This window comes from Cetorhinus maximus, chromosome 26, assembly GCF_964194155.1.
Source record: "Cetorhinus maximus chromosome 26, sCetMax3.hap1.1, whole genome shotgun sequence".
Lineage (NCBI taxonomy): Eukaryota > Metazoa > Chordata > Chondrichthyes > Lamniformes > Cetorhinidae > Cetorhinus > Cetorhinus maximus.
The window spans coordinates 34,150,104-34,177,981 of NC_135904.1; the positions used below are offsets into that span (position 1 = coordinate 34,150,104).

Here is a 27,878-nt window from a genome sequence, read left to right on the forward strand (position 1 = left end):
ATAAAATCCAAAATGGAATTCTCCAGTGGAATACAACGAATGGACTACCATTTCAGTTACGTTTAGAAAACCCAACCTGATTGGGTTAGTTTGGCCAACCAGACTCCTAATTGGTTGAAAAACAATTAATTATCGAAACAAAACTTTTCATCAGTCACTATGCTAAGATGATTGTTATGGTGGTGTAGTTACCAGACGAATGATCCAGAGAAAGAAGGAGGAGGGGGAGCTCTGATGTTTAATATTTTTTCAGTCATGACCTCAAATGCCACTCCCATGCCTATCAGCTTTACCCAAATGAATGCAAGCATACCAGCTATTAGTACAGAAAAGCACAGCTAGCAGCCAATGACAGTTAAAAGGAAGGAAAAGGAAGGCAAGATAACAAGGCAAAACAATGTGTTTATGTCCCTCCGACATGCCTCTTCACTACCCCTCCCATGCAGAAGCTTCCAAGCCATCCTTCTATCTTTCATCTTCCATCCTCTCATACACGTCCTAACTGCCCTTGATTCCCCAAATGGCTCCCTATGTCCTCCCCCACCCCAACAGAGCTGAAAGGCCAGTGAAACAAGCCTGTCTGACAATTGGTCTCATTCTCCAACAACATTTCACTGATTCATAACAAAATGAAAATGCATCCCACACGTGCGTTAGTCGAAGAGAAAAAAGTGCAGGGATTGTGTTAGGGAAGGTTCCACTGTTAAGATGGTGATATTCAGATCTGTTTTTTGGCCAGTGAGGTATTATGCTGTAATACAACTCCAAAGCGGTCTGTTGTAAAACGGGTCATTTAACACACAGCTGGTTCTTTCTGTGTGTCAATTCTAGAAAACTAATGATGTGCTTATATTACAGAACGTCTGCAAATAAAAACAAACTTCTGTAATTAGACTGAGCTTTCGGAGCTGTGGATCTAAACTCTTTATTGTGATTCGCAACTGTCCGAGAGACATGAAGTGTGACTTCATTTCTGACTGTTATGCATCTGCTGGTTGCTGGAAAAGCTTCAGAGCTGCTGGCAAGCACCCAGCTTATTCATAGTCAGGAAAAGATAGAACATGGCAGCATCGACTGCTTGTGGCATGGCTGTCTCCAGAGATGACAGCGAACAACCACATTGCCAGACAGTCCTGGTGCCTCAGGCAGTGCTAGAAATAAAAGGGACAGTGGCAGCATGGATATTAAGTTGGCTGAGTGACAGGAAACAGACAGTGGTGGTGAATTGATGTTTTTTGGATTGGAGGGCAGTATATAGCACGGTTCCCCAGGTGTTCCTATTCAGACCACCCGCTTTTCTTGACTTATATTAATGACCTTGGCTTGGGTGTGCAGGGCACAATTTTAAAATTTGCAGATAACCAAAAAAAAAACTTGGAAGTATTGTAAACTGTAAGGAGGATAGTGATAGGCTTCGAGAGGACATAGACTGGCGGCATGGGTGGACATGTGGCAGATGACCCATGATGCTGAGAAGTGTGAAGTGACACATTTTGGGAGGAAGAACATGGAGAAGCAATATAAAGCAAAGGATACAAGGTGCAGGACCAAAGTGTCCTAGGGGTATATGTGCACAAATTATTGAAATTATTGGGGTAGGGCAGGTTGAGAAAGTGTTTAATATATGGAATATATTATATATATATATTCCATATGGAACCCTGGGCTTTATAACTAGAGGCATTGAGTAAATAAAAGGAGATTATGGCAAACATTTATAAGTGCTTTGCCTTTTATAAATAATTTATTTTTATTTATAAACACTGGTTTGGCCTCAAATGGAGTATTGTGTCTATTTCTGGGCACCGCACTTTAGGCAGAATGTGAAGGCTTTAGAGAGGGTGCAGAAAAGATTTACAAGAATGCTTCAAGCAATGAATCACTTCAGTTACCTGGATAGGTTGGAGAAGCTGGGCTGTTCTCCTTAAAGAAGAGAAGGTTGAGAGGAGATTTGACAGAGGTGTTCAAAATCATGAGGAGTCTGAACAGAGTCGATAGGGAGAAACTGTTTCCATTGGTGGAAAGTTGGGGAACCGACCGATTTAAATTAATTAGCAATATTAGGAAAAATATTTTGTGCAGAGAATGGTTTGGATCTGGAATGCACTGCCTGAGAGTGTGGTGGAGGCAGAGTCAATCGTGGCTTTGAATTGTGAATTGGATACAGAAAAAAATTGTAGGGCTACAGGAAAATGGTGGATGAGTGGCATAAGGTGAGTTGCTCTTTGCAGAGAGCTGACATGGACACAACTAACCAAATGACGCCTTCTGTGCTGTAACCTATGATTCTATGATACCCCCAGGTAGTTCCATTCAGTTCCCCGGTATTATCTGAAAAATGCAAGGTAACAAATTTCTCTGCTACCTGGAGTGTACCTATCTCTGTAACAATTGAGGACGGTACATTCTATATCCCACGCTGGCTCCCCCACTGGTTCCATGGAAACACTGAATCTACCCTCTAAAGAGGCAATCAACTTATGCTCTGAAAATTGTAATTTTCCCAGAACTGGAGATGGCCACACGTTGAATTAAAGATATAGCCGGATCAAGGGTTATGGTAGACCTTCTATTTGTCCAAGCTATTGATCCAATGGGGCCTCATTTTACAGATGTGGAGGTTGGGTTGATGACTCTGCTGTCTGCCAGGAGCCTCAAAGGACAAATCAGTAATTTGGACATGCACTGCCCATGATTTTGTAATTAAATTGGCACCATGTGCCAACATTTCAGTTTTTCACTGTTGGCAGATGAGACCCTCCTGGCAAGGTCGCCTGGTAAAATGGTCCCTTCAGCATTCAGAATTGCAATGTTCACAAATAAAATTAAATTAAAATTTGAGGAAAGTCTATCTTGCACTGGGTTTTATTTTCCCTTCTGCCTTGTACTGGTTTTCCTGTACCTCCCAGAGTGTGGTGATGTTAACCGTTACTGATAGTGTTAATTAGGTAATATTGGTTTTGGTCACTGATTACATATCATTGCCGATCAAGCATGCTGTATATATATATATAACAGGCAGCTAATCCAATATCTCCTGATCTACACTATTGCCACAAGTTACCATTACCCCCACTGCCTCCGATTCAGTGAGTACCTATATTTGCTAATGCACCCAGCAGTTTGGGAATTGACATCAGTTCATTAAAGAGGGGGAAAAAAAGCTGATTTTAGTAAAGGTGAGCATGAACAGGTCTGATTGTTGTTAGGAGCCAAATGATTCACTGGGGAGGAAACTAGCCATCTTTATCCAATCTGGTCCATATGACTCCAGTCCCACACCATGGTTGACTCTTAAATGCCTTCCAAAATGGCTTAACAAGCTACTCTGTCATATCACAGGGATGGGTAATATATGGCTGCAACACCCAATAGCCACAAGGAAGCTTGTGAGTGTGTGGCCTGAGTGTCTCTCTCTCCTCATGTGGGGATGCATCTGGCCACGACCCTTCCCTTCAGCACTGCTACAATTAGTACTTCTGAATCTAGAGTATCATAGACACCAATATGCATTCTGCCTCTCAGCAGTACAGCACCCTGACAATGCTTTGGGTCCAACTTCTATTCTGCAGTGTAGAAAGAAAATCAATACGATTCCTACGATTAAAATCCAGCATACAGCTCAACTAGTTAGGATACAGTTAATGACACTTGGAAGTAGCTTCAAGAAATTAGTTGCTTTCAAGTTGAAGAGCATTTCAACACATAATGTGACAACAGCTTACATCGCCCTGTTATAAACCATCACAGTAGATGCATACATGGAGATTCTGAAAATACTGCACTTAGTCAACTATGTATTGCTAAATCAGACTTTCAAAAGGAATCTCAAGATAACCAGTTGATGGCATGTGTAATATGAAATCAACATTAATTATTGGGGTTAGCCGTAAGCTATTTGTGGAAAGTTGCTTTATTCTGAATTGCTGACACACCAAATGGAGAAAAATGAAAGGGAACTCAACTGAATTGGCAAGTGTGACTAAATTGGGAAAATATTACAGAACTTAAATGGAACCACAGAAGTATAAAGCACAGAAGAAAGCCACTCAGTTTATCACGTCTGCGTTGGCTCTTTGTTACAGCGATCTAAAATTAATCCCCCTGCCACGTAACAATCCAAAACTGAGCCCCAGTCATGCTCTTTCCCCATAGCCTTGTATCAATCCAAAACTAATCCCACTGCCCTGCACCAATCCAAAACTAATCCCACTGCCCTGACTTCTCCGCAGTGCCACATCTTCCACTATTAAAACGTTTTATCCAATCTTCCCTTCCTCTTAAAAGATGCAATGGTCTCTAACTCAACCAAACCCTTTGGCAAAACATTCCATGTTGCAACAAACCTTTGTTGAAATAAAATCTTGCTCTTTGCATTTTCTGATTCTTTAGCCTCTTGTACACATATTTTAAAAGCACAGTGCTGCAGAAAACAGCAGTCGAGTGCTTTTTAATACTGCATCAACTAAAAGGCTTAGCTCCCTGCCATGGTCCATTATTGCATCAGCCTTCTATGCAGCATTGATTTTTCAACTGTCCTTATGTGCTCATTACATGGTCAGCTTATAAATCTCATTTTCTTGAAACTTGTTCCCTCTTCTATCATATTCCTGTCACCAGAATTGTCCACCAGGTATGACTCCTTGAGAAATCTTCAATCTGCTTCGCTCCCCTGCAGATACTGGAAGTCATAATGAGGCATCTTCTGATGTCAGGGCTTTTCCATTGTACTGTACTAGAATCACAAAGTATAACTGAAGCAGTTTTGTTCCAGAATGATATGGAGGGTGCTGTCAGAGGGAATCACCAAATGAGTGTCTCACACATATTTCCACAACAGGAACCTTCCCCTTGGCGACAGAGTTCAAGGGTTTGGAGGTGTTGTCCATCTTAACTATGTTTCTGCTTTACTGAGAAGGAATTGATCTGGTTGGCTGGTATGGAAATAGGTCATTTATTGTTTTAACCATTGGTCTTTCCATTACTGATTTAGTTTTGATCCTCCCATTTATTCATTGAGAAACTATCATAATTGCCCCTGACCTTTGGGTACTTCTGGTAATAATGGGCTAGATTTTACGCTCTCCTGCCGGCGGGTCTGAGGGTGGCAGCGGGCGGCAGGGGGGGCAGTGGTGGTGGGGGCATTGTAAAATTCAGCAGGTAGCTTTCTTGCCACCAGCTGCCCACCCTCTGAAATTTTATGGGGGTGTGAGGGAGGTTTTGGATCTATTGAGGCCTTTAAGTGGATTCAATAAAGTAGATAAACAGAACCAATTTGGGGCAATCGAGAACAATGGGAAACAATCTTAAAATTAGGTCTAGGTCATTTAGGAGTGAAATCAGGAAGCACTTTTTCCACACAAAGGGTCATAGAATCTTGGAACTTCCTCCTCCAAAAATGGGCGCTAGCGTTCTAATCGAAATTTTCAAAACTAAGATTGGCTGATTTTTATTAGGTCAAAGGGTCAAGCAATGAGCAGAAAAGGTAGGTAAATAAAGTTGAGATACAGATCAGGCATGCTCTAACTGAATGGTGAAAGTGCTGAATAATGGGATGACCTCCTCCTGTTCCTATACTTGTCTTGTGGTGTAAGGACAAATGCTGGTTAATAGCAGCAGTATTATTTTATTCAAAAATGCTTCTTTATAGTTTCCATCTGTTTCACTCCTTTCCTCCAGCACTAAACTTTTATAAAGCTCTGGTTAGGTCACAACTGGAGTTTTGTGTCCAGTTCTAGTATCCACATTTTAGGAAGAATGTGAGGGCCCCTGAGTGAATGCAGAGGAGATTTTCCAGAATGGTTCCAGGAATGAGGAATTTTAGCTACAAGGTTAGGTCAGAGAAGCTGGGGTTGTTCTCCTTGGAGCAAAGGAGATTGAGGGGAGATTTGACAGCGGTGCACAAGATTATGACAGGTTTGGATAAGGCAGAGAAAACAGGTTGTTCCCATTGGCTGATGGAAAAGGACTTAGGGACACAGGTATAAGGTTTTGGGCAGGAGATGCAAAGGGGCTGTATTTTTTTTTTACATAGCAGGTGGTAGTGACCTCGAACTCGCTGCCTATGAGGGTGGTAGAAGCGGAGATGATCAATGATTTCAAAAGGAAATTGGACGGGCACTGGAGGGTTACTTGCAGGGTTACAGGGACACGACGGAGATTTGCGACTGACTGGATTGCTCTACACAGAGCTGGCACAGGCTCAATGGGCTGAATAGCCTCTTTCTGAATCGTTATGACTCTATGACACTCCCATTCCTAGTTCTCCTACAACCAGCACCACACCCCCCCAACCCTGCATTGTTACCCCTCTATTTATCATCAATTAGCATACTCCCTTCTGACCTTAATAGTGCAAACAACTGACAAATGACCTTGGGTCAAACTCTGGACATCTGTAATAAATCATGTAAAGAATCTTTCTGGAAGATCAGAGGAATTCTGCTACAATATGATTGGGTGTTGGCTCGTGGGAAATGAAAGCTTTCAGGCTGCAATGGGAAACCTGTCATCGGAATTCTTGGATGCAACATCCGTCTTTTCAAACACATCCTGAATTTAGCTGGACCATCCTACCAGTGCAGCCAGGAGAAGACTCTCTGCCCACAACTCAACTGAGCAGGAGAGGAATCAGATCAGCGTCAACTAATCAGGATTTTTGGATGTGCTCAGTTGAAATGATAAAGCACAGCCTCTGAAACACCAGCATCATACTGTGCACTGTAGAAGCACTCGTAACCGCTTAACATCACAACATTTACACAAAATTAAGTCATAATTATAATATAGAAATTGTACATATATAGTGCAGTTCCTGACCCTCAGGGCATCCCACAGGGCTTTGCATCCCTTGATGTCCTTTTGAAGTGCAATCACTGTTGTAGGAAATTCGGTACACACAGCAAGATCCCACAAACAGAAGTGAAATAAATGATCAGCTCGTCCATTTTTAATGACGTCAGTTGAGGGGTAAGTATGGGCCAGGGCACTGGCATCAACTCCCCTGCTCTGCATCAAAATAGAGCCACTGGACCCATTACATCCATGTGAGAGAGCAGATGGGGATTCAGTTTAACATCTCATCCAAAAAATGCAAGAGAACACAATCAGTAAATGATTAATTCTAGCACTTGTCATTGTCAACAGATTACTTATAAATAAATGTGTGTGCTCAAACGTCTAGGTTTGTAATCATGGCTCGAATTTCTGCAGCAGTTCCCCAGCTTTCCAGGAGAATTCTGCAGAGGTTTCAGAGCTCATATCTGTTATTAATTTGCACAAATGAAATAGCAGTCCCCCAAACTTTTGCCTTTATTTGTTCTTGAGATGTGGACAATGGTGGCAAGGTAGCGTTAATTGCCCATCCCTTGTTGCCTTGAGGGCATTATGAGTCAATCACACAGGGTGGGCCCAGTCTGTGTGGCAGGTTGCCTATCCTCGAATCAGCCCGCCAATTACTGGATGTATTAACCTCAGCTCCCCAGATGTCCCTGATGGGATTCAAACGCACAAGCCAATCTAATACCCTAACCACCAGACTAACATACCCTCATCGTTCCTTCCCCTTATCCCAAAATGTGGATTGTTGTCGAATCCTAGATCCTGTTGAGCATCATTTGGTTATTAATGAGTGGTTTCCACGATATTACATGAATTCAGATTAAAAAACAAAAACAGCCCTTTACTTACATTGATGTGCTTAATTCTGTACCAAAATGCTTTGACGAAATAATTAAATGAAATTCAAGAGGATTGTCCCTTAAAGTTCTAATCAGAAGAAACAGTCAAATTTAACATTAACCAACTTACTGCTGTTACCTTAATGAAAGACAATTTATGTTCATTTTGTACGTCTCCTCTACTTTGTGACTGTATCTGGATTCTGATGTACAATCTGTGTGGATCACTTGTGATAGCAACCTGGGATACAAAAGAGATTTATTAAATACCATTGAATCCAAAGCAAACCGGGAACTGCAGAGGCTCATGTATAATGATTTCTGGCACATTTCATAGGCAACATCAACTAAACTCAAAACTTTTACTTTTCTCAGGATGCTCGGGCATCTCCTGTAATGCTGCCCATAGTCATCTAGAGGATAAGGTCTATTATGCAGTGGTTTTTGATATTTGTTATAATAGCGGAATTTAATCCCCTCCCTCAATGCAAGTTTTGTGGAGGGAATGTCAACTGAATGCAAGCTAGTTTGTGAAGTCAAAACCAAGACATAGAGCTTCTCCTTACTGAGAGAGTTTATTGACTTTATTCAGTCTCATACTCTCCTCTAACACTCAGTGTCCTAGCTGTCTACTATTTATATGTGCTCAAAGTACTTTATTAACCGCACCCTTCACCTGTGTATCTTAACAATATAAATAATAAAATTAGCATACTATTGACAGATTCCCCTTTCTTTCTTTAAATAATAAAGTTTATAACACAAAAAGTTTAAAAAAAAGAATTTTTTCCCCACATTTCGTATAACTCATACAAGACATCCCTCCTCTAAGAATTCCAACAATTTCTTCAAGCAAGTATTCCTTTTTGTAAAACAGTCCAATAACTGGTGACTTGTGCCAACCCATTTTATCTTGGAGATCTGTTTTCTCTCTCACATTTCTTTTATGTTAGCAAGGTCAATCCTTAATCTTTTCTCAGTCACACTCTTGGTTGAATATACATCATCCCATAAAGTATGGTTGCCCACATAACATTCAATAGGCAAACTTTTCACAGAATGCCCCTTGTATAGGATTTCCCTCAAAATGTTTGACAAGTAAAATCCCATATCTATCATTTCGACGAGAGCCAGTGTTTCTGTAGCTAAGGTATTTTTAACTAAGGTTTTTATTTTCTTCACTTCCTAGACCAATGGACAACATTTGCTATTCTTTGCTATCAAGAATATGATAAACTCTGCTCATTTAGATTATCCATCTGGGAGATTGGCATATGAAGCATTGCTAAAAATGACTAACTTCATACCTTCTGGATCACCCAAGACTGGAAACTTGAGTGTGCATTTCTCTGAATTTAATTTCCGAGCTGTTTTATTTGCTTTCTGTCATGTGCCTAAGACACGAAAGAGATCATAAACTGTTTAAATCAAACCTTACCTTTTTGCTTATTTAAAAAGTGGACATTGCTGAACCAAAAGATGGCTGCTACAGGTTATATGATTCACAAGTTTGCTACAGTTTTTAGAAATTTCCAACAGCAGTTACAGGACAAAAGCTCAACCCGCATCTTCGTGGAATCTCACACCTCTCATTATGAGGACACGTTACAATCAACAAAACCAGGGACCAGCAGATGATCTGTCTCCCCAGCCTGGTCCTATAACAAAGGGAGAGCCATCAAAACTCATTATACCTGCAGAGGTGTTAAAAGCCAACATCTATCTCCTAAAGCGAACAATGGATTTTGACCAGAGGCATAGCAACTGCTTGTTAGCCTGCAACTGACCTATTAAAAAGCAACATCGTAAGCTTCTGGCCTTTGGAAAGTTTTAATATTACAATTCTAGACTCGCAACTCAGTCTGCTGTTTAAACTCCGGCCTGCAAGCATCAAAGCAGGACTCCAGGCTGACTAACACCTTGCATCAGTCTAAGCCTCCTTGGAGACTGTTTCTCTGCAAGATTCCTGCCAGTGCCTGCTGATCAGACCAAGTCTCTGTATACCAACACCATCTCGCTGCTCTCATGCTCTCATGTCTGTCCTTGGCCTTGTGCAATGTTCCAGTGAAGCTCAACACAAACTGGAGGAACAGCACCTCATCTTCTGATTATGCACTTTACAGCCTTCCAGACTTAACATTGAGTTCAACAACTTCAGACCATGAACTCTCTCCTCCATCCTCACTCTTTTTGATTCCCTTTTTTCAATATTCATGTGTTTTTTAAAATTTTTATTTATTTTTTCCACTTATTATTATTATTTTAAAATAATATTTCCATTTTTATTCATTGTTTAATCCCCAGCTTTTGGCCTATTTTCGATTATTTTTCCCACCACCCGTCCCCTCCCCCTACTCCACCCCCACTAGGGCCACTTGCTCATGTTGTTCTTTCCAGAGTGCTTACCCTGGTCCGGCCATCATCTCATTCTGCTTTCTACTCTTAATGTCACCATTAGCACCTCCTTCAGCCAGTACCGCCACCATTAATGCCCCTTTGACCTTCTGTTTCTGACATCTTTTGTAATCTCGCCTTTGCCTCCACCTATCGCTGGCCTTCTATCCAGCTTCACCTGTTCCAACCCCCCCACCGCCTTAAAAGGATGAGAAAATAAAGGAGTTCAGTTTTGCCTCCCTCCTCTGTCTGTAACATCTCAGAACTTCCTTAACAGTGGTATGTTTCGCCATTGTACTCAGGTTCAATACGTCAACATTAGATTTAGTCTGAGAGCACAACCAGTTCAACTGTCCAATCAAACATCTTCATTGGTTTATTTCTTCCTTGGTTGCAGGATCGACTTTTTGTAAGGACCTGTCCCAAGTTATTAGGATGCGATTGACATTTTACAAATAAGACAGTTGATTCAAGGTCAATCCCTTATTCTGCTGATTGTCTAATCCTATATATTTAAAGGCCCACGAAGCCGGATTTCCAACCTTAAATTCCTTCTTTATTTTAACCATTCCCCCGTTGCTCAAATTCTGCAGAACCTCCCCACAGAAAATCATCAACATGCATCATAAAGATGCCGGCTAGTTTCTCTTTGTGATACCAATAGAACATTGCTGGGTCGGCTTTTAGCTGAAACTTCTGCCTCGATAAATGCCCTTCTCCCTGCATGCAGGGCATTAAAGTGCTCAGAAAAAATTGAACTGATCAAAGTCCTTTCCAAGGCCAGGGGATGATCCCACGTCACCAACGGTATTTTTGGATTTCTCCCATAAACTAATTGGTAGGGACTGCAGCCTCCAACCATTTGAAGTGAATTATTTGCATGGACTGCCCACGCCAGGGCAGATGTCCAGTTAGAGCTCAGTTGGTCAGCTAAGGTTCTGTGAAGCATCTTATCAATTACAGCGTGATTTATTTCACAATCCCCATTACTAAAAGAACTTTCCACTGCTGTGTTCTTCACTATGATGTTCATATTTTCACACACACTTCTAAATTCATCATTGGAAAATTCATCCCCCCCGCCACCCCCATTGTCAGGAACTTAGCTCCCAGTCCAGTTCCTATCCATTTTTCCATTACCTGTCCACAATTACTTTTGTGTGTTTACTGTACATTACTGTTGACAGACTGAACCTGGGTGCCATGTCTATGAAATGTAACAGAAAACCGTTTCTCTCCTTAGCCCATACCTTCAAGTCCATTGCTAATAGGAGACTCACTCCTAGCCGTGATGGTGTCCTTCTATATTTTTTTAATATATATTGCATTTCTCACTGGTCTCTTCTATAAGTTTAGTGTATTCATCATCCATTACCTCTGCATCCTTTAGTAGAATTTTTAACCTATGACAAGGTGGATGGGCAAACTGCCAATATAGTTTTGAAACAATTTGCTTTTTTCCCTTAAACTCCTACCCCCTGGTGTCATTAACACTTCTTTAACAGGGTGATTTGAAATGTTAGGTCACGTTAAGGGGATACAATAATGTCCCAAATGTGTAAACTGTAAATCTACAGATTTCCCAAAAACAACTGCCTTATTGTATTCCATATCTAATTGCATTTGAGCCTTTTTCATAGACGGCTTACTGAACAGTAAGGGTATTTCACTGCATACTATATCTTAGCGCTGATAAAATGGTTAACCACAGCTATTTCACACGGAATCTTTAATGACTTTAATGTGTTATCACCCACGAGCCTGAAGTAAGTAGAACTTTCATATTCCTTAACCTTACTTCTGTCTTCACGATTTAGAGAATCCAGGTAACACTTCAACCAGTCCATTCCACAAACCGTGGATGTGCACCCACTGTCTAACACAGCACAACTGAATGAGTCCACAACCAGAACACCCATTACCGGACTAAAGCTTCTGGTGATCAGTACAATTCCTTCTGACTGATCAGTATTGTCATCTTCCCCTTCCGAATCTTCATGTCATCTGCCATTTCAAAAACCCTATTCTTCTGTTCCGTTATTGTTAAGTAATGATATTTCGAGTCACGTCTGAAGCATCTGTTTATTGTTCCTCGGTTATCCCTGGGGTTCATTCTCCAACCGTAGTTACCCAATTCCTGTCGTCTGTTGGAGCTACCAAAAGGGTCTCTATCCTCATGTCTTTTGATGGTGGTTCTTCTTTCGTATCGATGCTTGTGCCCCATATCTAAACGGTCTCGAAATGCTGCCAGCAGTGAATTCTCCATCTTTTGTGTTACTGCTGAATGTTCCGCTGGAGCCATAAAAGCGGCAGGAAACGAAAGAAGATTTTTTAAAGCTTCAGACATCTGTTCCAAAAGCGTATCTCATTCGGAGAACCCGGTTCCAGTCCAGGACCCTATTCATGGTCGATACTTTAGCACAATCCAACAGTTTGAAAGCAAGCACTGAATTAGGGATCTCCAAATAGAATTTCTGCAATCTGTTATGTAACCTGTTGAGTTCCATGATTATATTCTTCTATGGAATAACTGTCTATCCTTCTAAATTTATCAGAATCTGACTATGCCTCATATGCATTTAACAGATCACCCTTCTTATAAATTTTGTCCATAAATTTTGAGTTCATCCAAATCTTCCTCAATGCCCAATTGATGAGTCTCGAGCTCCAAAAATAGTTTGCACCTGACCCTGCTCCCAGTGGGAAGGGAAAGTGCCAAGTCCATATCTTGCTTTTTCTTTAAGAATGTAACCCATGTCCATATATCCACTTTATTCTTCCATTGGTTATAAGGTTCAGCTTCACAGAGCAACATTGGGAAATCATACTTTACACTTAGTTTTAGCCATTCCTCTCCAAAGTAACTTCAATTACAACCATCTGTCTGCAAATCAGTCTTAGTATCCAATCTTCACCATCCTCTGCTACCAATGTTAACAGAATCCAAAACAGTTAGTGAAGTCAAAACTGAGACACAGAACTATTCTTTACCAAGAGAGTTTATTGACTTTGTTCAGTCTCATAGCTCTCCTTGCACACCCAGATTCCCAGCTGTCCCTTATTTATATGTGCTCAAATAACTGAATTAAACAATGCCCTTCACCTGTGTATCTTAACAATATAAACACTATAATTAACAAACTATTAATGGGGGGGCATTTAATTGGGCAGTAGGCTGGTGGGTGATAACCTCACCACCTCTGCTCCACTTCATTCTGGGGCAGGAAGGTTTGTGGAGAACCTTCCTGACCTGCTGCCATAAATTGCCCATTTAACGGCCACCTCCCACCACCACTGGTATTCACCCAGTGGTGGGCAGGTGACTCACCATGTGAGAAGCTTGAAAAACAAAGCTGATCGGGTTGCTGGAGGGATTCGGGGCGAGGGGGAGGGGGAGGGGGTGGGGGGGGGGAGGTGGGGGAGGGGGTGGGGGTGGGGGAGGGGGTCCCTAGTTCAAAGGTACCCAGTACCTGATTGAGGGACCCAGCGTTGGGAAGATGGGGTAGCCCACTGAGAGCATCCTGGCCCCGCCCTTACTGATAACTCCCCTCCTCATCCACTACCCGTACTCTTGCGACTCCCATCCAGGCATCACTCACCCATGGCCTGTGTCCCTCGACGATCCTGGGCCTTGGCTGGGTACAGCGTCAGCAGCTGCCACCATTCCCCCAGCTGCTGAGCAATGCATGGCTGCCAGCCTCCGATTGGCTGGCAGCTCTCAGAGGGTGGGAATTCCACCCTCAGGGTCCTTGATCCTAAGGAAGCTCTGCCACTGCCTGGTTCATTGCCCGATTCGAACGTAATTCGCTGGGCCATCCCGAATTATGGCAACACGGGCAAGACCCCCACCTCCTCCATTAAATACTGTCCTGCAGGTTTGAGGATGTGGTTTCCAAAGACTGGGGGAAGTGCAAAGGAGGCAGAGTGGGAGGAAGTGAATCAATTATAGTGAACATTAGTTAACAGCTTATCCCCAAAAATGGAGATGGGGAAGTCGAGGAAGTGAAGGGAAGAGTTGGGGGTGGGCGGTGTGAGGGTGAAGGAGAGGTGGGAATGTGAAGCTATTTCCCAGTTTGGATCAAGATCAGCAAAAGACACCGATAAAGTCATCAATGTGCTGCGGAAAGAAGTGAGCGAGGGGATCTGGTTAGAACTGGAAGGTCCCGTGGACTGTGCTGTTTATTGGCCAGCAACTCCGAAAGGCAGGTGCAGGTATTTTAAATGTGGAACCTGCCTGCAAAACAGCTTTGAGAATTTAACTTCCCGTTTGTTTCAAAGTCTTTTCCAAAAAAGAAACAAAGCTCATGAATCCTCACAGGATGAGAGGACAGATTCTTCACTGAAGTCAGAAAGCCACTCACGCATTCCAGGTAAATCCACAAATTGTACATGCTCAGCATGCAAAGGTGTGGCTCTAAACTCTTTCAAAACCTGTTCTGGGGTGGGCGGTGGGGATTCCCAGTGAAAGCTGAGGCTGTTGAGCTCAGCCTCTTGTCGTGAAAACATGAAGGATGTCTCACCCCATGAGAGCTCTGTGCAAAGGCAGCTCCTTGGCTCATTGTCCGCTGATGCTTCATCCTGAACCGTTTTCTTGGCGGTTTTTAGGCAGTGGTGGTTTGCCATTGCCTCCCACTCTCAGGGTCAGGGCGAGGAAGCAGGTCCCGAGTCCACCTCAGCCCGATCAGGAATTGAACCCACGCTGCTGACATTATTCTGAACTATCTAGCCAACTAAACGGCATCCCCCCAACCCCTGCTTAAAGGGTGTAATAGGTAAATGGGAACACATTAAGATTGTGAATGTTATACCCGCCGGCTGCAATGGCGGGTTTACATGCCTTCTTGCCCCAACACGCCACGTTAATTATGCATTCGCAGGAAGTATGCCGTTTCCATGGTGGGCAGGCTCTGACTCGCCCGCCACACCATCACCTCGCTGCTTCATCACGCCAGGCGCCACAATGAAAGTCCGGCCGCACGCACACCTCTCAGCGCTTCCAGCCCACGGCTGCTGTATGGAGACAGGGTGGCCCTGAAAGGCAAAAAGGCTGCAGCCCCCAGGTGTAGTGAGGTGTCCCTCGAGCGCCTTTTGGATGCCGTGGAGCCCCATCGTGATGTCCTCTACCCACGCTCTGGCTGCAGGAGGGGCAGTGGCATCATCAATCCAGCATGGGAGGTAGTGGCAGCGGTGGTCAGCGCCAGTGCCCTACAAAAGTGGACAGCCACCCAGTGCCATTACAGGGTGAATGGCCTCATCCATTCCACCAGGGTAATTCACTCTTCTCATCACTCTCAACTCTCACACTCACAAACCCATCACACATCCACAGGGATCTCACACCTCAAGGGACAACATCACTAACTCTCACACACACCCTCACATCTCCATCAGCCTCATATCCTCTCGAGCGCCTGTCTTCATCCTGTCCATGGCTCCGCTCACCACACAAACATTCCACACAGTGCCATGTGTCCTGCTCACACTCTCTCCATCTGTTTTCATGCAGGAGAAGCTGGCTCACATCAGCAGGGAGAGGTCCCAGACCGGGGGTGGGGTGGCCCACATTAGGCCCCTCACTCACTTTGAGGAGCGTGTCATTGCGCTGACTGGTGAGGACGTGGACAGTGCCTGCGGTGATGGTGAGGTCGGTGGCGAACACCCACCTGAGGATCCTGTACCACATCATCCCTCTCTCAACACAACCGTAAGTTCTCTCTCTCCTGTTTTTGACTCTGCTGCCATGCACTACTTATCTCTACTTTGGTTCACAGGGAGCTCTGCCAAGCGACCGACACCCTCAGCCAGTCAGTCCCTCAGCTCCATCCACGTCCTCACCTCTAGCCAAGTAGACAACTCCTCCTTTGAAGAGCTGGAAATAAGCAGCCTGGAAGACCCGTCACAGCGCTTACCCACACCCTCCACCAGCGCAGAGACACACACCTCGGAGTGACCTAGATCTAGAGCAGGCTCGGGTTCACAATCTGGTGGTCACCGCATGGACACGTCCACAGCAGCAGGAGGCAGATTCATGTGAGCTCCCTGGCACTCAGAGGTCTGCTGGGGATCAGATATCTGTGCAATCTGAGTCTAATGACAAGCCTCTGGATTTGGCCTTCCAACTCATCCTAGAGAGTCAGCAGAAGGCGTGGGAACATCACACAGAGCTGTTGGAAGCCCTCAACAGAGTGGCTCATGAGCAGCACGTCCCCCTGCTCACTGATGAATGGTGCCCACATGTGCGTCTATGGAGGTCTCCATGAGGAGGATGGCAGACGCCATGGAGACCCTGGTCCAGCAGAATGCGGAGATGTGCACTGACCTGCACTCCATCACAGGAGCTGTGGGTGAGTTCCTGCAGTGGCAAAGTGAGGGGGAAGCAGGGCATCTCGACATCCCTCCAGGTGCTCCTTCCCCTCAAGGAGTCAGGCCAGGGCTCTCGGGCACCTGAAGTGGGGAGGAACAGCAGCTGTACACCCCTGGGTCATCCACTCAGAAACCTCAGAGGCTGTCCTCTCCCTCCGAGTCCCCTTTGCCTGTGATCCCCTCAACCTTGCCCTCTGTCACCACAGACGGAGTAACAGGCCAACGTGTGATTCTGGAGGGAGGAGTGAGTGTGTGGCAGGGTCTTTTGGAGCCTCGTGCAAGCTCTCTCCCACACACACGGATCCTTCACATATCACACTCACCTCAATGTCCTGAGCATTTTGAACGCTGCCTGCTGGGGTTCACTTTCAGTTGTCCATCTGAGCTGCATCTCCGCCCACCCACTGATCACACTCCCATGCAGCACCTGATCTCACCCACCACGACTCTCGTTTCACTTTCGATTTGGACAGTATGGTCTGGATTCACTTTTTCGTCAACTCACCCATCTTTTCCCCTCCCCCAATCACCCATTTCCTTTCCCCAATTACAGTTGATCCCCCTGGCATCAACTTCCACCTCCCTGACCTACCAGCCACAACCCTTTTCCTTTGGGGATGTTCAGGTGCACATTCCCTTCCTTCCTGAAAATCCTACCCCCATCCACACTCGCCTCCCCGACCTCCTCTTTCCCACCCCCAGGCTCCGTGTCTGCCTCCGAGTCCCTTCTACAGCTACCATTGAACCCTCACCCTCCCACCCGACCTCCTCACTCTGACCTCAGTCATTCTCACCATTCCCTCATACCACGACCACCCTCAGTTTGCTCCCCAGGAGGCAGCCATGGGCTCATCAGAACCCTACCTTGCATGTTCACCTGGACAACCCTCCTCTACACCCTTCCCCACGACCGCCGGAATCCCTTCCCGCCATCCCAGAATACCTTCCCTCCGGAACCCCTCCTCCCCTCCTCAGCCCTCCCACACCCCGGACTGTCCCCCACTTAGTCCCTCCCCCTTCCTGACTTCCTCAGGCACCCTTTCATCTTCTGCCTCCTTTAGTCCTTCCCCTCTCCCAACTCCTTCCTCCAGCCTTACCTCTTCCTCCTGACTCAATTCTTCCTCCAGCGTTACTTCTTCCTCCACCCATGCTTCTTCCTCTACCCTTACCCCCTTCCCTCGCTGCACTCCTCCCCCCGCCCCCCGGACTCCCTCCCCTCTCCGCAATCCTTCCTCTCTCCGGACTCCCTCCCCTCTCCGCACTCCTTCCACCCTCTATACTCCCTACCCTCTCCACCCACCTTCCCCCTCCGAACTCCTTCCCTTACACCTTCCACCCCCTTTATACCTATCTCCCCAGTTGCAATATTCTCCCCCATTACCCCCTCCTCCCCCTGTACTCCCTCCCCTACTCCCAACCTCCCCCCCGACACCTTCATTTGCTCCCCCCCCAACCTCACCCCCTCTGCCACCTTCTTTCCCCCACTCCCAACCTCACCCCACCGACACCTTCATTCTCCCACTCCCAAACTCGCCCTACCCCGGCATCTCTTCCTCTCCCAGTCAATCCTAGACCTTCCTCTTCCACCCCCCACAACCGTCGTGAGCATCGATGGTGACTTTCCAACTTCCGTGAGCTGCTTCACGGTGGAGCCACGACCATGAGAATCCACCCAGCACGCCATGGACATTCCTCCAGGATCCCTTTGCTGTTGGGCTCCAGCATCTTCTGCTCCTCGGATGCCCGCGATGGGAGTAAAACCTTGGCAGTTATTCCCACGGTCGCACTTGTCAAGACGTGTTCTGCACCGGCGTGTTTTCCCGCCGGACGTGGATGGACAATCCAGCAAGGGCGGGAGGTGGTGGGAGGGGTTTGGTGGGCTGGCCTTATAATGATATGCTGATGTATTGCAATGAGATCCCCAACGTCCGATGGCGGAGAACACTACCCGCCAACGATGGGCTGAGTGGATGATCGCAAACCGATTTTTGGGCTTCTCGCCATGTTGTCTGCTCATGCCGCCGAACACGCCCGATGCCAGCGGGCACAGGCAATCCCGCCCAAAGTGTGATGGCAAAATTTTGACAAAAGTTTCTTAGTTTCAGAGTGCTGCGTGACTCAAACATCGTGACTCAGGAAGGAAAGTAAATGTGGACAGCAATACAGATAAGGTTTAGGAAATCGAGTTGGTTTAACATAACCAAAGCAATTTGTTCAATTTTTCTGACCAAGGCTCTGATATTTAAATCATGTACAACAGCTGTCACAATGTTTTACCATCATTCGTAAATAAGTCCCGCATTTATCAACAGCTTTGTGATCCAAAAACTGGTCAGCTAAAGATATTCTCATCATGTCAAACTATAATTATGATGACATAATGCTACAATTAGTCATTCTGACTTGGAAATATATCGTCGTTCCTTCACAGTTGCTGGGTCAAAATCCTGGAACTCCCTCCCTAACATCACTGTGGGTGTACCCACACCACAGGGACTGTAGCGGTTCAAGAAGGCAGCTCACCACCACCTTCTCCAGGGCAATTAAGGATGGGCAATAAATGCTGGCCCAGCCAGCGACGCCCACATTCCATAAATGAATTTAAAAAAAACACATTTGCAGAAAGGTCATTAATTTCTAGTTATGCCATACTTGGAATTGCAAAAGCACTGTACAATTGTTGATACAATTGTTAAGGAATTTCAAATTAACCCACGTTGCAACCAAATAAGATAAATTCACCAATTTCATAGGTTTGCTGTGAGCAGCCGGGGTCAGAGGATCCAGGAACCAGTATTGGAGCCTTATCTCTGATTTGCTCTCTCTTTAAGTCTTGGAAGCATAGAAACTAGGAGCAGGAGTAGGCCATTCGGCCCTTTGAGCCTGCTCCGCCATTCATTACGATCATGGCTGATCATCCAACTCAATAGCCTGCTCCCGCTTTCTCCCCATACCCTTTGATCCTTTTCACCCCAAGAGCTATATCTAACTCCTTCTTGAAAGCATACAACGTTTTGGTCTCAACTACTTTCTGTGGTAACAAATTCCACAGGCTCACCACTCTCTGGGTGAAGAAATTTCTCCTCATCTCAGTGTCGAGGCCCTTCAGGGAGTGAGGGGTTATCAAATTTACACTTCCATCGCCTCTAATAATTTTGTGATGTTGTTTTGAATATCACCATTCATTCCAATATTCCTCTTTAACCTCAATGTCTTTCACTTCGATATTCACTGGGCATTGGACCACTTACTGTTCGTCACTGTGTATGAGAACTAAGGTGCTGTCAATAAAGGCTCTCTGATCAACTAGCAGTGTCTGTTTCAACAGCCTGAATCATGCGTTCTGAGGTCAGGAACGCACCCGACCCAAACGTACGTAAAATAGCGTGAGAAGATGTCGGGCGTGCGTCCCTACGTCACTGCGCATACGTGCAATATTGAGGTTGGCAGGATTGCGCGGGAGTTGGAGCAGCGCTGGCCAACAATTAAAGGGCCAATTCAGGACATTAAAAGTCGATTGACTGCAATTTTACGTTGCCTGTGCGATTTTTAGCTCGTCGCAGAGTTCACGTTTTAATCATTTTCTCACCCAAAGGCAGGTCGGAATCTCCGTTAGGATATAAAATAAAAAGGAATATCTGGGGACTGTTTTTTAGGAGGTGTGCTTTCAGGTGCTCGATTGTGCTGCATGACCATATTTTGCAGCGTTCTTGTTGTTCCGTTTATTCTGCGGAGGTCTGTAGTTCCGCGGAAGCATCTGTCTGCCTTCAGGGAGCTCACTGGAAACGCTCACCAGCACCCGCAGTGACGTCTGCACCCGCCCTCTTCCTGCCCCCACCGGCAGTGCTGAGCGTTTCTCAGGGTGTGTTTCACGCTGGCTGGCCGTTAATTGGGCAACCAGCAAGAAATCGCGGTTGGGGGGGTGCTGATCGTGATCATTAGCCCCTTTCCCGTCCGCTCCCGGGCCAGCAGATCGCGCGCACCCGATGAGTGCAAAGTTCAGGCCAATAGTTTAAAATATTATTTCAAAATAGTAATATTTAACAAAAACAAGAAGGTGCCTAATCCTACACGATTCATGCAATGCAGAATGTGTTCATGTGCAGGTGGATCTTCCTGACCCTGTGAGTGAGCACGCTCAACATAGGGAAACTGGGTAATGGGGGCATAAACCCATTAAACGGCCCGGCCCACTTCCTCTCCATCGAAATGAATGGAAGGAAGATTGGGAAGCTCCTTCACAGCCTCACATCCTTCTTGTCTAATTTCCTTACATTTGCAGAAACACAAGAACAAGGGGAGGTCATTCAACCCCTCGAACCTGTTCCGCCATCCAATTAGATCCTGGCTGATCTCAACTCCACTTTCCCTCCATTTTTCCAAATCACTTGCCCAACAAAAACTACTGATCTTAGCTTTGAACATTCAAGCTGAGCCCAACATCCACAGCCTTTTTTGGGGGAGAGAGTTCCAGGTTGCTTTGACTCTTTGTGTGAAGATTTCACTCTTGCTAAGCCTCTAAGAATAAGCCACCTTGTCCTAAATCTGCTCAACGAAGGAAATAGTTTCTTGATCTGTACCATTAACTCTCCTTATCACTTTAATTAGGCTTAGAGCAACCCTCATAATTATAAACGTTAGGGAATACCAGGCATGTTTATGCTACCTGTTCTCGTAATTTAACCCTTTAAGCCCTGCTATCATTTCACGCAATGTGCACTGCACTCTCTCCAAGGCCAACATATTCCTCTAGGGAACTAGGGAAAGGACCAGGGAACATGCCCACTCCCCTCACTGTGTTTCATGATAAACGCCGCTCAATGCAGACAGCATACCTGCGGGGCTCCACAGTGACTGCAAGGAACAGCTACTCGCCCAGTGAGAGTCAAGAGACGGGACGGCTCGCTTGTGTGTTTCACCGAGTGGCCCTTCCGCAAACAGTCGCTGGTTTCCCAGGAGATGACATGTGACAAAATCTTCACCCGCTCACAGCCATGTTTGGAGCAGTAACTGTGACCTTTCCGGACGTGTTTTGCTTGAAGGATAATAAAAAGAATCCTAAGAAGAACCAAGAAAATTCAAGCAAGCAGTGTAGAAAATCATCATTGACGGATAGTCTGCACTCAGCAATCTACAGGCTGTGCGACGCAATCAGTGACTGTCAGGGGTTAAATGTAGGCCTCACTGCATCTGTTTTCACAACTGGAAGATAGGTACAACGAGGCCCAATTTCAGGGACATCTCACGACTAATGGATACCTGAAAGACACCAGGTATCCCGAATGATTTCCTAAAACAGGCATTCAGGCCCTTACATGTGTAAATAAGAGTTAAAGAGCTTCCCTGAGGCCTGCAGCTTGCCTATTACCCCTACCACTGGTGGACCAATCCTTTGGTTAGGCTGATTTCTGGCTAAGTTTATGTGCCCTGCTGTATGAATAACTTACAGCTTTCTCCTAAAACCACTCACAGCGTAAACATCCTCTTTCGAACAGGTACTGATGATCTCTGATTGGCTACGGCTTTACATAGCTTGTGGCTTCCCACTGGCTCTGGCTCATCAGCCCAGCCAATTCCCAAGTCAGGTTCTTGCAACTTGAGGCTTAAGCCCTTGTTTCCACCCATCTTGACATCCTCCTCTGACAAAGAAGCAGCTCCACGATCACTGTCTCACCTTTGCTCCCCCAGCACAGGTTTCAAACTCTTGAATTCTCCCAGAACTCTGGCCTCCTGACCAAATGCACCCAAATACTGGTAGTCCCTGTCATACTCCATAGCTTTGCCACATGCCAAGAACTCTTGGATGCAAACTCCGTATGCCATGAATGCTGCCAGGCCTCACACTCCAGCCTCCATGGGCAGTTACTGGACCCCATGTACTTCTTCCCTTTCTGTTCTGGGGACCAGCATCCCTAAGCCCCAGCTCCAACAACCCTCAATCCCAGGCACTCACTCCTTCAAGCCAACCCCAAAAATCACTTCCATCCTCCTAGCTAATATCATCTCACTTTCTTAGGCAGATGGAATTTAAAACAGAGAGGTGTGAGGTGATGCAATTTGACAGGAGGAATACGGAGAGGCAATGCAGACTAGATGGTACAGTTCTAAAGAGTGTGCAGGGACAGAGGGACCTAGGGTTTGTGTGCATAGATCTTTGAAGGTGGCAGGAGAGAGTGGTTAGCAAAGCCAAATGGGAATCTTGGGCTTCATAAATAGAGGCATTGAGTACAGAAGCAGAAAAGTTATGCTGAACCTTTATAAAGCTCTAGTTAAACGACAACTAGATTATTGTGTCCAGTTCTGGTAGCCACACTTTAGGAAGAATTTGAAGGTTCTCGAGACAGTGCAGAGCAGATTTACCAGAATGATTCCAGGGATGGGGGATTTTAGCTACAAGGTTAGGTTGGAGAGGCTGGGGTTGTTCTCCTTGGAACAAAGGGGATTGAGAGGAGATTTGATAGAGGTTGTAACAGGTTTAAGTAAGGTAGACAAGGAAAAGCTTTTCCCATTAGCTGATGGTACAAGGACCAGGAGACAGAGATTTAAGGTTTTGGGAAAAAGATGCAGGGGGAGTGTGAGGAAGAACTTTTTTAGACAGCAATTGGTAATGACTTGGAACTCACTGCCCATGAGGCCGATGGAAGTGCCGACCATTGATGATTTCAGAAGGAAATATAAGGAGTTTCAGGGAAATAAACAAGCAGGGTTAGAGGGATAGAGCGGGAGAATGGGACTGACTGGATTGCTCCACAAAGAGCTGGCATGGATCTGATGGGCCGAATGGCTGCCTTTTCTGCCGTAGTGACTCTATGGCTCTATGACAATGACTCTTCAGAGCCCCTAGCTTTCTTGCTAGCTGCTTCCTCTCATCCTCCTCAAATCCACTGCACATTAGCTACTATCTAGCTGTACAAGGAAAGATGTGGACTTACCCTGCATTGCTGTCAAAGTAATAAAGACTCTTGTCTGGGTTTTTCTGCAGGATGTTGAAGGATGATGCTGCTTTGTACCGTTTCACACTGTGCACTCTTCCACTTGATCGTTGGTTTATATCAGACATGATTTTAAAAACTGTTTTCTTGGGATAACAGAGGCCAATTTGGATCCAGTTCCCTCTGTAATAATATTATATTAGCAACAACACGTTGTTAGGTCCTCCTTACAGCAAAACTGGCATTTCGTTTACATTAGAAAACACACTTGAAACAAATTGCATTTTTTGTTAAATAAATAATCGGAGGCAGAACACTAACTGCTCTTGTGACATTGCAGGGTAAGGGTAGCATAGATGCCACTCAGCATTGCTAAAGGGGAAAAAAGATGCTATTATCCAGCCTCCACGTTAGTGATGGGGGAATTGCATCCCAAAAGAGGGAGGGATGAAGATGGAGAAATCCCCATTTAGAGAGGGCAGCCTACTCTTAATTCAAATTCCTTGGACAAGACAAAATGATTTCCAGTGATCAGTAGATGCAGAAACGTTTTACACTTAAAGGATGCCTTAAGCTGTGGACTGTTTTATTTGGCAAAACACTGGTTTAAATCAAATAAATCCAGGAAGTAATAGGTCAAATAATTTTTGATGTCTCCTGCGATTGATGCAGTATTTTGTAACTCACAATACAATTCCAATAATGGGAATAACAGGTCAGTGCAGTCCCTCATGGGATTACATTGTAGGATAAGTTCCCTGGACATTGGTTCCTTCTAGGAGTACAGGACTGGAGAGAGCATGGGTCAGAGAGACAGCAGCAATGGTATAGCATTAATTTACCAACCCAGGTTCCCTGGGTGCAACTCCACAGCACAGGTGTCAGTCTCCAGTCAGTGCTAGTATTCTCGCCTCAGAGTCAGGAGCTCCTAGATTCAAGCTCTTCCCAAAACTTTGAACACGTAATCCAGGTTTAACACTCCAGTACAACGCTGAGGGAGTGCTGCACAGTTGGGAGTGCCATTAAACTGAGGCACCGCCTGCCCTCACAGGTGGATGTAAAAGATCCCATAGCACTATTTCAAAGAAGAACTGGGAAGTTCTCCTCAGTGTATTGGCCAATCATTTATGCCTCAACCAACATCACAAGCAAATTATCTGATCAGTTTCTCACTGATGTTTGTGGGATCTTGCTGTGCACAAATTGCTTGCAGTGTTTCCTACATTACAACAGTGACAACACTTTGAAAGTACTTCAGTGACGGTGAAGTACTTTGGAGCATCTTGAGATCATGAAAGGTAAGATATAAATGTGTTCTTTCATTTTTAGTAGTGAAGTTAATCTGAGTCACACGATAGGTAACACTGAGAGCACAAAATAGATGTTCATCTGAGGTGGCAGGGACTCTCACCTCTCAACCATGTCTCTCCTCTAACTACCATGCCCTGAAATGGCATTGATGACCCTGGACTTCTGTGTTTGGTGCATGGTCTGCTTGGCAAGATACTGCAGTGGTTTGCCATTGTTTTTTATAGATGGCTAACCAGGAGACTCTCCCACTCTTACCATCTTCCATAGGCATATGAGAAGGATTTACAGGCTGATAATTTTGGCCATGTTATAAACACACCTTCCTTGGCCAGCATATCCTGGAGTGGAACTCGAGTCCAGAGCTTCTGGCTCAGAGGCAGGGACACTACCCACTGCACCACAAAGCCTCCTCAGCCATGCCTACTCCAATAATTTACATTTATAGGGCAGGTGAACTGAATGATACAATGGTCCCAACATGGCACTGGTCTCAAAGATCCCCAAACACGTTCTCATAATCAATTGTTTATATTTTCCCCCTTCAATCACTAAACAGAACTGTACGTTTCCACAGAGCAGGGGTGGGGTTTGGGACTTTATTGTAGCATCTCCACAGTGAATCATTGTGAACCATTTCCTTTCATTGTCTCAGATCCCTACCAGGGTGTCATTGTTGCTCTTAACAAGGTCACTAGGAAGTCAGAGAGGACAAGAGATCATAGTAATCCAGGCAACGCGTCATCTATTAAAGCTGCTATTATACTCACCTGAACTGTACGAGTGAAGTGCATTTATCAGGGCAGGCACATTCATGCTAGCCATAGTATACTGGCACACAATGGGCATTTTGTTTTGCTTTGCAACTCTGATAGCCAACTCTAGACTGCATCACATAAGATACAAATGTTTGAACAACGGCACTCAGCATCTGAGGGAGTCAGACTGCAGATGGAGCAAGATCTTGACTGTGCACACATTCAGATCCTTCACTCCAGGGGGGTTGGGGAAAATGAACCTGAGGTGACAGCCTTACCTCTGTTGTCAGCTAGGCTCCACAGTGAACCATCTAAAAATCACGCCTTCTACATTCTAGTGCAAGTCTGCCTAAGCCTAAGAAGCATGATTTATGGGTTTAAGATGAGTTAGGACATGTGATACATCGTGGATTCTGAGCACTAGTTTTGCCTCCAGGTACTAGAGGAGTTGACTGTGCAACAGTGCACCATGCGTTGGACAAACCATATAACAGCAACAGGAATTGCTTGGGGCTACTGTAAGGAAATTTGGTTGAGAAGGTCTGAAGGAATTTGCAGCCTTGCTTGGAACAGTGGGCTCCCTCTAAACAACTACAGTCGATTACAATTTTTCCACTCTAATGAGTATTGTGTTGCTGAAAAAAGAGACATACTGTCAAAGCTTCTCATCTTGCACTCATCAGGAAAGATTCGCAAGAATACCAACAGTAAAGGGAACAACAATTTATATTGCATGAGGAGTGAATGCTGATTTTTATTCCTTCATCCAATTTACAATCTCTTTCATTATTTCATAATATTGGGCCTTGGCAGACTATATTTCGTTTCTTAGCTTTGATAGACCTGTTTTCCTCTAATTAAACTAGCAAAGGGAACAATGTTTTGAGACCAGCATGGGCTTGATGGACCGAATGGTCTCCTTCTGTGGCATACGGCTTGACTTCAGTCTGTCAGGTTGTTAGTTTCAAGATCTGCAGGATGGGCCCTTAACCCAAAGACGATTGAAGTTTGTGATGAGGTTAAAGACAGAGATACCAGGGGCAGAAGCACCATTCGTATCTGGACATGTACACGTCATTAATATGCTTGGGTAGGTTGGGAGAAAACATATTTGGACAAATGCGGCTGCAAGTTCCTATTTTGGAGATACAGTCCAGTTGGAGTTACAGCGTTGGGATCACTAGTGTTAGTAAGTTCACCAGCAAACACCTTGAATGTAAAGGAGCACAAACAGCAGAGGTAAGATGGAGTGCAGTTACAACTTCTATGCAAGGAACATTGTGCAATATGATTCTGAACTTTTTTTTTGTTTGTTCATGGGATGTGGGTGTCACTGGCTAGGGCATCCCTAATTGCCCATGTTACAAGGGCAGTTAAGAGTCAACCACAATGCTGTGGGTTAAGGATAACAAATTTCCTTCCCTAAAGGGCATTAGTGAACCAGATGGGTTTTTGTGACAATTGACAATGGTTTCATGGTCACAATTAGACTTAATTCCTGATTTGTTTGCATTAAATTTAAAAATCTGCTGTGGTGGGATTTGAACCTGGGTCCCTAGAGCATTACCCTGGGTTGCTAATCAGGTGACAATGCCACTATGCCACCACTCAGCTCTTTTGTCCATGTTTGAACCAAGGCTGTAATGAGGTCAGGAGCTGAATGGCCCTGGCAGAACCCAAACTGGGCATCAGTGAGCAGGTTATTGCTAAGCAAGTGCCGCTCAATAGCACTGTTGATGACCTCTTCCATCACTGATAATAGAGAGTAGACTGATGGGGCGGTAATTGGCCGGGTTGAGGTTGTCCTGTTTTTTTTTGTGTACAGGACATACCTGGACAATTTTCCACATGGCTGGGTAGATGCCAGTGTTGTAGCTGTACTGCAACAGCTAGGATAGGGGCGCAGTAATATCTGGAGCACAAGTCTTCAGTACTATTGCTGGAATATTGTCAGGGCCCATAGCCTTTGCAGCATCCACTGCCTTCAGCCATTTCTTGATATCATGTGGAGTGAATCAAATTCGCTGAAGACTGGCACCTGTGATGCTGGGGACCTCCAGAGCAGGTCGAGATGGAACATCAGCGATGACCTCTCTGCTGGTTGGAGTTATACCTAGCACAAAGGAAGGTGGTTTTAGCCGTTGGAGATCAGTCGCCTCAGCTCCAGGACATCACTGCAGGAGTTCCTCAGGGTAGTGTCCTCCGCCTAATCATCTTCAGCTGTTTCATCAATGAACTTCCTTCCATCATAAGGTCAGAAGTGGGGATGTTCGCTGATGATTGCATTTTTGGCTGAAGATTGTAACAAATGCTTCAGCCTTATCTTTTGCACTGCCGTGCTGGGCTCCTCCATCATAGAGGATGGGGATATTTGTGGAGTATCCTCCTCCAGTGACTTGTTTAATTGTCCACCACCATTCACAACTGGATGTGGGAGAACTGCA

At 45.2% G+C, this 27,878-nt stretch overlaps 2 protein-coding genes across 6 annotated transcripts in view; both read right to left on the reverse strand.

The window, feature by feature from the left end:
• The window catches only part of cemip (cell migration inducing hyaluronidase 1), a 246,588-nt gene that overhangs the window by 134,849 nt on the left and 83,861 nt on the right, over positions 1–27,878 (reverse strand). The window lies entirely within an intron of this gene.
• LOC144668432 (cell surface hyaluronidase CEMIP2-like) overlaps positions 1–27,878 on the reverse strand; it is a 165,473-nt gene that overhangs the window by 10,636 nt on the left and 126,959 nt on the right. For all 4 annotated transcript variants that reach the window (XR_013573498.1, XM_078530477.1, XM_078530476.1 and 1 more), the window contains 3 exons: positions 23,369–23,551; positions 21,272–21,494; positions 7,819–7,920 (listed from right to left, as the gene is read on the reverse strand). Coding sequence is in view for 3 of the 4 variants with exons in the window: in XM_078530477.1 (XP_078386603.1) it covers positions 7,819–7,920; positions 21,272–21,494; positions 23,369–23,551 (508 nt within the window). In the remaining variant the exon portion in view is untranslated. The remainder of the gene's footprint in view (positions 1–7,818; positions 7,921–21,271; positions 21,495–23,368; positions 23,552–27,878) is intronic.